The following is a 13637-nucleotide window of genomic DNA, read 5'->3' on the forward strand; positions in this document are numbered from 1 at the left end:
ATTTCTTAATTGTCGACATTTAATATGATACAAATAATATTATTCACTATTGCTTAAACATATCCAAAATATTTTATTAACACATACATAATAAATAATGCCTAAGCCCCTCTATACTTTCTACAATATGGTAATACATTTGTTCAATCTCTACCACCACCCCACCGAGTACGTAATGTTACAATTAACTCATTGATACCAATTGACGACCAATAAGCTTTTCTGCAATTTGTAATGCTCGACACTACATTAAAAAATACAATAATTAATTTATTTAAGACAATAGATGACTAATTAAATATGTCATAAATTTTAATGCATTCAACCTTATATCAATAATAGACAAACTAGCGTTAGAATGTTCTACAGTTGAAGGACCGACATGATATGGTTCTCAAAAATGAATTATGTAAGGATGAGAATTCTTATGAAACCACCCCATGTAACCGTCCACGCAGTTTACGGGATCCTGTACAACTGCACCAATATCAACTACATGCAAGCATACTGCATCTATTTCATTTGGAGTGGTCAGTTGACCTATTATTTGTAATGGTGAACAGTGAATGGTCATGAAATGGTCGTATTGACGCAATATCCTGTCTAGTTATAGTGCATACATCTTCAGACTCCACTATATTCACCCATGAAACAAATAAGTCTTTTGAAACGGTTGTGTCACTCTATACTCTTCATATGGTGTCCAACATATTTGATCAAATCAACCCTATCAAAGGGTTTCTTAAATGGAGGAATCAAACCCTTATCTCTCTCCGACTTCCATCGAAGTGATATGAGATTGTTCTCTATATATTTATCTAGGAGAAGTTCTACAACAATCTACACATAAAGTTGGGAAATGCTCAAAGACTCAAGCTTGCACATATATAATAACCCAAAACTCTAAACCAACGGCTCCACCTAATCATGTTCAATGACAACTTTTTTCTTTCTTTTTCTTTGCTAATTACCCTTAACTCCCCATAATCCAGAAATATATGAAGGGAAAAAATATAAGTTAAAACGCATTATGACATTAACTATTTAAAATTTAATATGATAAAAAAATTACCACTTCATCCTAAAGTCAAGTGGCTGCGTGGTCTCCAAATATCCTAAGGACAAATGTGTTAACATGACCTCCAGGATATCCATCAGTCTGTGGAGGTTGATCCATCAGCCTGTGCAAAAGCGGTCAATCTAACGTGATGACTTTCATTATTAGCAGTAAACATAACGCGTACCATTTTTTTTTTGCATAAACATAATCAAAATCAAACACATGGTAAATATCAAATAGTAAACATATACGGACTCAGTTCAAGTATCCTACACAAACTCAACTTGTCTAGATTTACGCATTTTAATATCACATAGGTTCAAATAACAAATAACAACATTGTCAAAATATAAAATATCAAATAATATCCATTAGATACGTAACTTCAAATAAAAGAATAATATTAAAAAATAAAACATAAAGCAAAGACTTACTGAAACTCAAGAGACAAGTACAAAATCAATCTAATGTGAGAAACGATACAATTATTTTAAAATAAAAGCTGGAGAAAAATATTTGTAGAGAAAAGGTAGATACAAAATTTATAGAGAATGTAGAAAGAAAATTTATATATATGCAAACACCAAGATAAAATGTTGGAAGTATTGCTTCAACAAAAAATTTCTCATATAAAAGAAAACATTCTCAACTATGATGGAAAAATGTTCTTATGAGGAATATCTTCATTGCACTCAAAATTTCTGACCAGTTCAGCAAAATGATAAACACAAACTATGACCGAAAAACCATTTCAAGAATGAATTGTTTATTAAGTCATTTATTAATGAGAATGATTGGAGAATCAAGAAAATATTCTCATGTTTTAAGTTGCATTCTGATCAAAGGCATTCAAATTAGTCATGCAAAATGACAAGAATCAACTTTGAAAAAACTATTATTTAAAGATGAAATGATTTATTAAGATATTTATAGATGTGAATGATTGAAGAATAATCAAGAGAACATTCTCGTGAAGATTCAGTAAGGTAGAACTTAGCATGACCTAAGAGTGTGCCAACAAAATTTACGACACTATTCACTACTTTCTTGCCTCTAATGATAATAGTGTACTTACAACGTAAAAATTTGATTTTACAATTTTTTACAAGTTTTCATGCACCTTTTAGAAGTATTTTTAGGTGGCAATAAAAAAGATCTTATATTGTACTTCTATCTAGAAAAGTTTTAAATGTTCTCAACTAGTAAATAATGTTCAAATCTATCTTCAAACACAAAAAGAATGATTCATCAAGGATATTTGTAGATGCCTAGTTTTATTTGCACAACAACTCTAATTTTAAAGTTAATTCAAAGGCTCTCCTCATCTATAATAGAAGCATCATCCAAGATTGAAAATCTAGAAATCATGGTTTAATTATTCAAATAACTTATTTTCTTTATGTTATACTTATCAAATAATCTCTTCAAAACACACTATAAATTCCCTTATATTAAGATTTTGGGTTCACAATCTTTGAATGTGTTGATATTATCTTTTTCTCAAAATAGATAAGAAACTTGCTACAAGAAGCTTCAAAATTTGAAGACTCAAGAGATTATAGATTTCAACATAATCAACTTTTAAGTACAAATATCAAAGTCTTAAACACATATAAACTTTCCGTATTAGAATTGTGGATCATAATATTTGAGTGTGTCTATCTTATCATATTCTGTAACACAACTTGAGTGTGAACCCTACCCCAAACAACATCATATTCTTTTGTAACATCCTCAAGTCTTTCTTTTAAGTTAGATTGGTTAAATTTGTTTAAAATTATTAAAGCTAAGAGAATACATAATGTAAGTTTGTTGAGGCTATGATAATATATGTAGTGATCTAAGAAAAATTTAAATGTTGAAAACTTAAGAAAATAGCAATATCAATCAATCACAAGATCAATCACAAGAAATGGGGGTTTGAATTGTGATTTCATCTTTTAAAAATTTCCTGTTAAAAACTTAAGAAAATAACTTAAGATTGATCTTGGTTGTAAAAACGGGAAAACGAAGAGCGTTCTTGATTCTGAAAACAAAAAACAGAGAACGTTCTTGGTTAGTTAAAATCGACAATTTAACTTGATAATCAAAAAGACTGAAAGTAAATAGAGATAAAAGAAGAGATACCACGCAGAGATTTATCCTGGTTCACCCAATATGAGTTATGTTCAGTCCTCATAACCAGAGATTTTCCGCTAAGTGTTCAAACAAAGAACGTTCTTGGTTTTACAAAGTTATTGGTTTTACACAATTAGTTCAAATAAACCTTGATCTATTACACATCAATTCCTTTCCACCTAGAAAGGGATTCAATCAGGACACATATCAATCTTTAGAGAAGATTTTTACACTTCACATTTTAACCATAAAAGGATTTTCTACACACTACTCAAACTATAACACTATAGTCTTGAGTTACAAAGTGATGATTTTAAAAGATTGGTAGAATCTGAGTATGCTCAACTCATGTTTGAGAATATATTCTTAAAAAAAGAATTGAGAAGAATTATTCTGATATTTGAAGAAGAAAACAAAACCGAATCTTTTGCATGTGATTGAGAAGCTTTTCAAGTATGTAAGTGATGGATTGCTTTGTTGTTGAAGCTTTTATATTCTTGAGCTTGAGGTTCCTTTTATAGGCTTTAGGAAGGTTGATGGCAGCTCATTTGACTGTTGGAAATGGTGCAGTTGTCATGTGTCAAATTGTGGAAAAAATTCGGATTTCAAACCAAGAATGTTCTCGACTGAACATTCTTCGTTTTTTATTTATTTATGCAGAACTTCCAGATCTTATGCTTTCTTTGTCATCTTCTTTGGACAATTTTTGAAGGTTGCTTTATCAAGAGTATATATGTCTGAACGTTATGCTGAAGTTTTAGTTTCAAGAACGTTCTTGATTCATAACTCAGAAGCTGGAGAAAGATCGTTCTTGAACACGGAGAATGATATTGTCGTTTTTGCTTTGAGTCATGCCTTTTAACCTTTGATCTTTTGGAGTGTTTTTTTTTTTGCTAATGTGAGCTCTGTATATTCCTTGTACAATACTGAAAATGCACTTGTAAATCACATGAGCTTTCTTTTCACTAAAGGATGATTTAAGCATTCTTGTTGTAATGGAGGTGTGGAGAATGTTCTAAGTTTTTTAGACTTCTGTCAAGAACATTTTTCGTTCTGTTTGTATGAGTTGTTGGATTTTGAACTTCTGACACTTGTTGTGTGCCTAGCTTTTCTGTTATGTACGTTGGTTGTTCAGAGGTGCAGTTGTAGTGTCTTATCATGTATATCATGGCTATACTTGTTTCTTTATCAATCTAGAGATTGATCTTGCTTGTTAGTTCTTGATGCTTAGCTTTTGCAATTGTTAATCTTTTGGAGTAGACATTTTTAGTATGATCTTTGTGTACCTGCTTCTGATACCTTCGTAATTGGGACTGGTTTATCAACAAACTAGAAATGTTCTTGTTTATCGCAACCCATCAACTTTGGGAATAATCTTGGTTTTTATTCTTTATGCATTGCTTTGCTTTTGTTGATCATTTTCTCTTTGAATCTGTTCAAAATAATCTTGAGTATATAATTATGTTCCTTTGTAGTAAATACTGGTGATTTGCAATATAGATTGATGTACTTTCGTTGCCTAGGTCGATCTTAAACTAAAGAAGACTTTTTTTTTTGTAAACCAAAAGTTTCTTGGATTAATGTTGTCAAAACTAGAACGTTCTTGGATTTAGAGCTGTGAAAAGGAGAACATTATCCGTTTTTCCAGACTTTCAGTTTTAATAATCATTACATTTTTCGTTTTTCAGACTTCTATCGAGAATGATCAGAATGTTGTCAAGAATGTTCTTTTATTTTTTTATTTTTAGACTATTGCCCATAATGATCAGAATGCTGTCAATAATATTCTTCATTTTTTCTGTTTAATATCTAGAACATTATTCGTTTCTCATATTTGATTTTGCTTCTTTAAAATGATCTTGCTAATGATCTATAGCGTAGTGTAATAATTGATTGTTGTATCAATGTATTTGATCAATGTAATTGATTGTTGATGATGTAATAATCATTCTCTTAAATGATTGATATATGATATATTCCTTTTGAGATTATTTCATTATTGAGTGGATACTTATGTACTTTGATGATGTGAATGACTTCTTTCTTGTTTACTTATGCAATTTATGTTCCTTAAAAAAAACTCAAATGCAATCATTAGTAGACCACCATTCATAAAACTTAATCATTTATTTCATAAGGTTTGTTGTCGTTAAAAACATACATAAAAAAAGTTTTTGCCTAAACAGGATCAACCCGATCTGTTTTGCTATAGAACATAAGGTTCTTGAATTAGGACATATCTTTACTCAACAAAATAGTTTGAGGTTGAGAAACTGTCGTAACTCACATGTTCTTGCGTTCCCTACCACTTTATGGAAAAGGAAAGACTTTAAAGGGGACAAAACCACGATTACTCATCTGCATCTTCAATCCCAACCCCATGATGGATGAAAAGGGAATCTGAATATATAGAACTATGGTAACTCACTTGTGGCCACACACCTGATAGCAATCAGAATGTGATCATAATTACCAAACAACAATCATCATTTTATACCAAAGAGGACATGCATCTTGCATTATAGAGTGATTCAAGAATCACGAACCATCTCTAGAACCCAAACGAAATTCTTCAAAAAAAACCTTAGGGAATTCCATATAAAAGAAGACATCTAGTGCAATAAAGGTTTACCAAATTCAAACCTTAAAATCTCTCACACTCTTGGCAAAATCTTACTTGATTGATTGAGTTTGTGCAGGTACAACATCCTAACGCGGAGCTCAGAGTCACCTTCAACAACAAGTTTCCATATTCCATCCATGTGCCAACAATCTGAGTTTAGTTTACTAGATGCATTTATTGTTATTTTTCAAAAACACGCCGCATTCTCAATTCAACTACTTTATTTTGAAAGAATAAAAGACAAATTGGATATATTTATGTACAAAGGAAATTTTAAGAATACCTACATATAAAATGGACACATTAAATTTTGTTTCTACTTTTCTTAATAAGAGTAGGGACGGAGCCAAATATTTATTTAGTATGAGGCAACTAAAATATAACATAGATATTTTTGTTGTTGATTTTTTTACATTTATATCCTTTTTTTTAAACTCTTTATTTTGTCCTACATTGAAATTTATATACCAAAATGTCCTACTTTTTTAAACTTCAAGCGATCGCATCCCCACCTTCAACCATTTGAAGGATGATGTTTTTTTCTACAGTAGGAAGTCGCATCCACGGGATGCCACCATCTATAACCTTTTAATTTTAATTTTAATTTTTTTATTTATTTAAACAAAGAAATAATTATTAATTTATAAAATAAAAAATAAAAAAATTTAAAAAAACAAAATTATATTACTAAAATCAAACAAAATAAATTTAATAGAAAAAAATACATCAAAGTTAATGCGATTGAGTAGATGTACCAAAATAAATAATATGATATATTATTTTAACCGCCACCTCCTATTTTACAAATAAATTAGCAACTTAATTCTATTTTGTTATCAACTCCCTTCTGTTTTTCCTCCGGATCTAATAAATAATAATAATAATAATAATAATAATAATAACAATAATAATAATAATAATAATAATAATAATAATAATAATAATAAGTAAAAAAAATATACATCAAATCAGTTTTGTTGGATTTTGTTTGATTTTAATGTACATCGAACAAAATACTTATTTTTTATTTATTAGATCAAGAGGAAAAATATGAGGTAGTTGTTAACAAAATAGAATTTAGTTGTTAATGTATTTGTAAAACAAAAGAGAGTTGTTAAAATACTATAGCAAGTTTTTGGCATCTCTACTCAACCACATTAATATTAATATGATTTTATTAAATATATTTTGTTTGATTTTATTATTATGATTTTGTTTTTTAAAAATATTTTTATTACTTTTATTTATTAAATTAACAATTATTTCTTTATTTAAATAAAAAAATTAAAAGGTTATAAAAGATCATTATATTGTTGCGCAAGGCGGAGATGCGACTTCCTGAAGCTAAAAAAAAAGTACGATAGATTAGTGTATAAAGTTTAATATAGAATATAAGGGAGAGTTTTAAAAAAAGAAGTTATAGATGAAAAAAAATCTACTTTTTTAGTTCAATATAATTTAAATTATTACTACTTTTTATTAGCTTTTTTTGTACCTAACTTTTTATTAGTTTTAAAATAAAGGAATCTTACTTTTGAAAAAAATTAAATAAAAGAACTTATCCGTAAAGCTTCTAAAAAGATAAAGTTTTTAAACCATTAATATACTAATTATTTTGTGCAAAGAGAGAAATAATAAATATTTTTATTATGAAATAAAAGAAAAGGTTTAAAAAAAATAAAGGAAATGAAAGAAATTAAATATCAATTGATCTTGATTGAGTAAGATAGATATGTTACTATAGTTGGTATTTTTCGTACATGCATATACATTCCAAATTTTTATATATGCGTTTAACATATCATTTTATGTTTATCTTTTTCTATTTATCACATTATCAATATATTACCTTTATTACAATAATTCGTTTTATCTCTTTATCTTTTAAGATGGACACATCTCATAAAGATCCACTAATTTTTTTTTCTTTTCGATAAGGTTAGCAAGACTATAAATATACATAATTTGAAAATTCAAAGTATCTTATATAATGTATCTAGTGAATGGCCCAGCTCTTAATTAATATGTTAGTGGATTGCCCACCAATAAAGAGAAACAACTATAGACTTATTTTTTTAATAGAAAGGTAAACAAATATGCATACTACTAGGTAGTATTTTATACTATTATCTAAGGGTCACCCATTACAATTTAAATAAAATGAAATAAAATAAAAAAGAAAGAGAAGGGCCAACACCCCTTTAACGATATACGTCCCCCCGTCCTTGAGTAAGAGTTAAATCAACAAAAGGTGTTTACGGATGGAAATATTATATATGTTTGAAGTTTAAGATGCATTTGATGCATATGAAAGCATGGATTGCAAACAGATGATGATAAATAACTATTATTATTATTATGAAGGTACGAGTACGATGGTGAGGATGATGAATTCACTTTAATCGAGCTCGTCGACATGACATGAGGTGTGAGGTATTGGATGGAGCAGAGGATAAAATATAAAAAGAGAAATGTTGTACGGTAAAAAACGTGAAAATAAAAAATAAGCATAATTACTCTATGATTTTTTAGTTTAATTGTAGATAATATTTTGGTTATTTATTTATTTATTTATTTATTTATTCGAATTTAAGTAAATAATTTAAATTTTTATATTTTAAAATATTAATAATATTATAATTTTTTTACAAAAATTTATTAAAATTTTTAGACAAAATTCATAAAATTAATTATCATCTTTAATATAATATAAATTTTATCAAAATTATAACTCAAATCTACAATTAAATTTATATTTTTTATTTTTCATATTTTTGAAATTTTATAATAAAATTAAAAAAAAACTAAATAAATAAAAATTATTGAGATTAAGTTAAAAAAGCAAAAATTTTAAATCGAATTTTTTTCCATGTTTACTTTTATATTAGAAAGTGTGTCCGTGTCGTGCACCAGGTGGTGTAATATAGACGTGGCCTTCACGCGTCATCTCTTTGTTGCCTTGTAAGGACTTTTCTCCTAATTTTCGGTACACCTTGTGCATATTTGTTAATAAAAGAATCGTGGTAACAACTTTCATAAATATATTTGTTAAAAATTAAAAACAAAATGAAGATATGGAAAAATATTATTTTTAAAATTTTGAGACGTTGAAATTACAAGTTTAATTTTAAAATTATATAATTAGTTTTAGTTTTTAACGAGTATTTCTGGAATTTTTTATAGCATTACCCTTGGTTTTAATTTATTTAACTACCAAAATCTAAATTAAATAAATATATACAAAAAATTCGTAACTTAATTTATTTAATATACTATAATAATATTTACATAAAAAAATTTAAAAAATTATTAATTAAAATATATATTGGACCATACACAATTATTTTTATAAATACCATAGGATTTGTCCTAAAAAAATATAACACCAAAGACATACAACTTTGCAGCACCAATTGGAATCTGATGGTAACCTTCAATGCCAAAAATTGGTTAACAACAACCTTATTTGACCGTATACATCATCTTTCCACACCACTGTTAAAATTTGAAACTGACATGAGACACTATAAAAATAAAAAATAAAAACCTAATATAAGAGGTCAATGTTTTTTTTGACAAAAGAGACCAACATTATTACTTTTTTTTTGTTTTTTAATGAAAGATGTTAGAATTATTAACCAGAAATATCCGGAGAACTTAATCTCTTACAACCAATTTATAACGAAATATAGAGACAAGAAAACAGTAAAAAATCATCAAAATTTTAACATTTAATAATATTAGTAGTGAGATTATCGAATTCTATACCTTTACTACTCATAGTAATTATATGTTAGTCGCGATATCAACTTTCCAATTTATTGAATGCGAAAAAAATAAAAAACTTCCCCACTGGCCACTTATAATATTTACAAATAGAAAATGATGATATTTTTCAAATTTCTCATGCTTCAAAATATTGTTACCTTTCTAAAAAAAGAAAAAGAGTTGTTAACATTTATTATTTTATCGAAAAGACAAATATAAGTGAGATGCCGGCAACCTTCCATTATTGCCTATGTTCAGACCGGCCATGAAGGATAAATCAAACAAAAAAGTATGGGATTACTTTTTGTTTTAATTAAGTTTTTTAATTTATTTAAATTTTATTTGAAAAGTTTTAATAATTTGTCATAAATCTAAATAATGATGATGATTATAACATGCAAGCACAACGTCACATCTCAACCTACTCCAACTCCTCAAAGCTTATAAATACACACACATTCAACTCTCCAATTCATCATTAATTACCAGAACAACACAACATAAATTGTTGAAAAATGACACCCTTATTATATTACTCTCTCCTCTCTATAACCTTCATCATAACCATCAAAATTATTCTCCAAATCCAATCAAGAAAACTAAAAAACCTTCCACCTGGTCCACCAACAATTCCCATAATTGGCAACCTCCACCACTTAAAACACCCTATCCACCGCACCTTCACAACACTATCTCAAAAATATGGTGATGTACTTTCACTATGGTTTGGTTCACGTTTAGTTGTCGTTGTCTCTTCACCTTCTTTAGTCAACGAATGTTTCACCAAAAACGACATTATTTTAGCGAATCGACCGCAGTTTCTTACTGGAAAATACATCTTCAACAACTATACCACCTTAGGTTCCGCTTCTTACGGAGACCATTGGCGTAACCTACGTCGTATAACAACCATTGATGTTCTCTCAAACAATCGTCTTAACTCCTTCTTAGGAGTTCGAACAGATGAAACAAATAGACTTGTACAAAAGCTTCTAAAAAACACTATTTCTGAAGGTTTTACAAAAGTGGAACTAAGACATAGACTAACGGAGATGACGTTCAATGGTATGATGAGGATGATATCTGGAAAAAGGTATTACGGAGATGACGGAGATGTGACAGATGTTGAAGAAGCAAAACAATTTAGAGATATAATAAGTGAGATAATGTCTTTGCTAGGTGCTAATAATAAAGGTGATTTTTTGCCTTTATTGAGGTTGTTTGATCTTGATGATTTGGAGAAGAGGTGCAAGAGGATTGCAAAAAGAGCTGATGCATTTTTACAGGGACTTATTGAGGAAATTCAAAGTGGAAATCAAAATGATGGAGATACTATGATTGATCATCTTTTAAAGTTAAGAGAGTCACAACCTGAGTATTATTCTGATCACATGATCAAAGGGCTTATTCAGGTAATTATTAATAGATTATAATATTTAAGTATATGAGTAAAAAAAGAACTGTATAAGTATATAACATAATATTCTCTTTGAATCAAAAAATTATAACGTAACATTCCTTTTCATATTATTTTTCACACTTTTTTTTTTTTTTACTTCTTTTGTACTTTTGTTTTTGAAAGCAACCGTTTAGCCAACAAATTTGGCCGACAAATTTTTTTTTGCAATGATTCTTTCACAAATCCTTTACTTATATTAAAAATCGTTCTTGATTATATTTATAACTAATAAGTAGGATGTAACTAAAAAAGAGTCAGATATGTTACTATCAAATGTCAAAACATAACATAGGTACACTTAACACTTCTAATAAGTTTGAATAAGAATTTTATAAATCCCGTCATATATTGAATGATATGCTATTATCTTGATAATAATTCATATATAATATTTTAAAATATTTGCAGATAAAGTATCAAATAATTTTAACTTCTGTAAAATCTATTTCGTAAAAATTATGTATTTTACAGAATTTCATTAAAAAATTGATTCAATAGTGTTTTTCCCCCTAAAAATATATATATTTTTGGTGAAGCTATAAATATTTTATTCAATAGTGAGATTTATAAAATTTATATCCTACCCAACGTTGTTAAAAAATATAAATAAGTTAAATTTGACTGTGTATACTAATGGTTACTCATTAAATATATATCATGATAAAAAAATGTAACTTATATTAAAAGAAATGGTTTGTTAATTTTTTAATTTTTGGTGTACATCAACTACATAGCTAGCTGTCATCGATAAGGAGTATCTAATTTTCTATAATTTGATATGTTCAATCATAACCAAGCGTGTTTACCCCCAAGAATAAATCTAATAATTAGTCAACGATTCACTAAATAGTAGAATTTTTATTTAATATAAAAATACAACTATAATTATAAAAAAAATTGATTGCATTTTTGTTGGGTAATATCTTTATCGACATCTCAAATTGTATTTAATTAACATACTATTATTAATAAAATGCTATAAACACTTTTATGTAAATAAATAAATTTTAACTACTAAACTGGCGCAATATTGTGAAACATTTGATTGTCTTTTGTATTTGTATGTAAGATATTAAGTTCAATCGTTTTGTAGGCTATGCTTCTTGCGGGAACAGACACGTCAGCTGTGGCAATAGAATGGGTGATGTCTGAATTATTGAACCATCCAGATGTTTTGAACAAAGCAAAAGAAGAAATAGAAACTCAAATTGGAAGAGACAAATTAATAGAAGAACATGATTTGTCAAAACTCCCATATTTACAAAACATAATCAATGAGACACTTCGATTGCATCCACCAGCTCCACTATTATTGCCACATTATTCTTCTGAGGATTTTACTCTTGGAGGATTCAATGTTCCAAAAGATACTATAATATTGAGTAATGTTTGGGCCATTCATAGAGATCCAAATCTTTGGAGTGACCCTTTGAGTTTTAAGCCCGAGAGATTTGAAATTGAAGGGGAACTAAATAAATTGATAGCATTTGGGTTGGGAAGAAGGGCTTGTCCAGGTCTAAACTTAGCCCAACGTAGTGTGGGCTTAACTGTGGGCATGTTGATCCAATGCTTTGAATGGAAACGTGAGAGTGATGAAAAACTTGATATGATGGAAGACAAAGGAATTACCATGCCAAAGAAGGTTCCACTTGAGGCTATGTGTAAACCACTACCTATTGTCAATGATATTATGAAGTGATGGTATTAATTATCTTGAAGCTAGGAGAAGTTGTGTGATTATATAATGAAGAGTAGTTAATTACTCTATCTTATTGTGTTTGACACTTGCATCAACACTTTTACTTGAGGAGAACCCTGAATTTCACTCTTATATTTTCTTTTTTATAAATTGTTGAAATCTACACCTTTTGTTATTAAAATTAAATGTGTAATATACTTTTGTTAGTTTTAATATAAAAAAAGCTTTTGTGTGTTTTATCTTATTATTGATTCATAGTATTATTAACATATCATTCTACCACTATTTTTATTTTTCTAAATAAATAAAAGGAAAAAGTCTTAAATTTGCAATACGATACTCACAAATATAGGTCAAATCTATTTATTACACTGCTTGGTAAGCGCAAGATTACTGACAACCCCTTAGCGTGAGCACATACTCACAACCAAAAAAAATAGCATGAAATAAATATTAAAAGTATGATTAAAAAAAGTATTACTGTTGAAGACTTAATAATAATAAACTAAAACTTTTATGAAATATTCAAAATATTACGTATATACTATTGGAACACAATCAAGTGTTGATGGTGAATCAATGGTGAAAAATCGATAATTGAAAACTTTGGTGTTTGAGAAAATGATGGAGAAAGAGAGAGATTATGGAAGAGAGCATTTTCTGTTTTTCACTATGGTATCAAAATGACATTAGTCTTTAAAACAATACACACAAAAGTATTTATAGGGGGTACAATGTGGAACCAATCAATTTGGCCCAAACAAAATTTGAATTATTTATCACTTCCAATACACCACCTTAATTCAAATGCTCCACATTCTTCATGCCTAGCTTCATCACAAGTTTCTTGAAAACCTCATTCGTAACGCCTTTCGTTAACAAATCTGCAACTTGTTCTTCGCTTTTGCAA

General features: G+C 28.2%; 1 protein-coding gene across 1 annotated transcript; it reads left to right on the forward strand.

Moving 5' to 3' along the window:
• Positions 1 to 10084: 10084 nt before the first annotated feature.
• CYP81E5 (isoflavone 3'-hydroxylase-like) lies at positions 10085 to 12971 on the forward strand. The gene is made up of 2 exons (NM_001364788.1): positions 10085 to 10981; positions 12122 to 12971. The coding sequence occupies exons 1-2, from the start codon at positions 10085 to 10087 to the stop codon at positions 12725 to 12727; spliced, it is 1503 nt and encodes a 500-aa protein (NP_001351717.1). The 3' UTR covers positions 12728 to 12971.
• The last annotated feature ends 666 nt before the right edge of the window (positions 12972 to 13637 follow it).

This window comes from Cicer arietinum, chromosome 1 (assembly GCF_000331145.2).
Source record: "Cicer arietinum cultivar CDC Frontier isolate Library 1 chromosome 1, Cicar.CDCFrontier_v2.0, whole genome shotgun sequence".
NCBI lineage: Eukaryota > Viridiplantae > Streptophyta > Magnoliopsida > Fabales > Fabaceae > Cicer > Cicer arietinum.

Coding starts and splice junctions, on each gene's coding strand:
- CYP81E5 (NM_001364788.1), top strand. CDS start 10,085: ATGACACCCTTATTATATTACTCTCTCCTCTCTATAACCTTCATCATA. Junction 10,982..12,121: donor TGATCAAAGGGCTTATTCAG/GTAATTATTAAT, acceptor ATCGTTTTGTAG/GCTATGCTTCTTGCGGGAAC.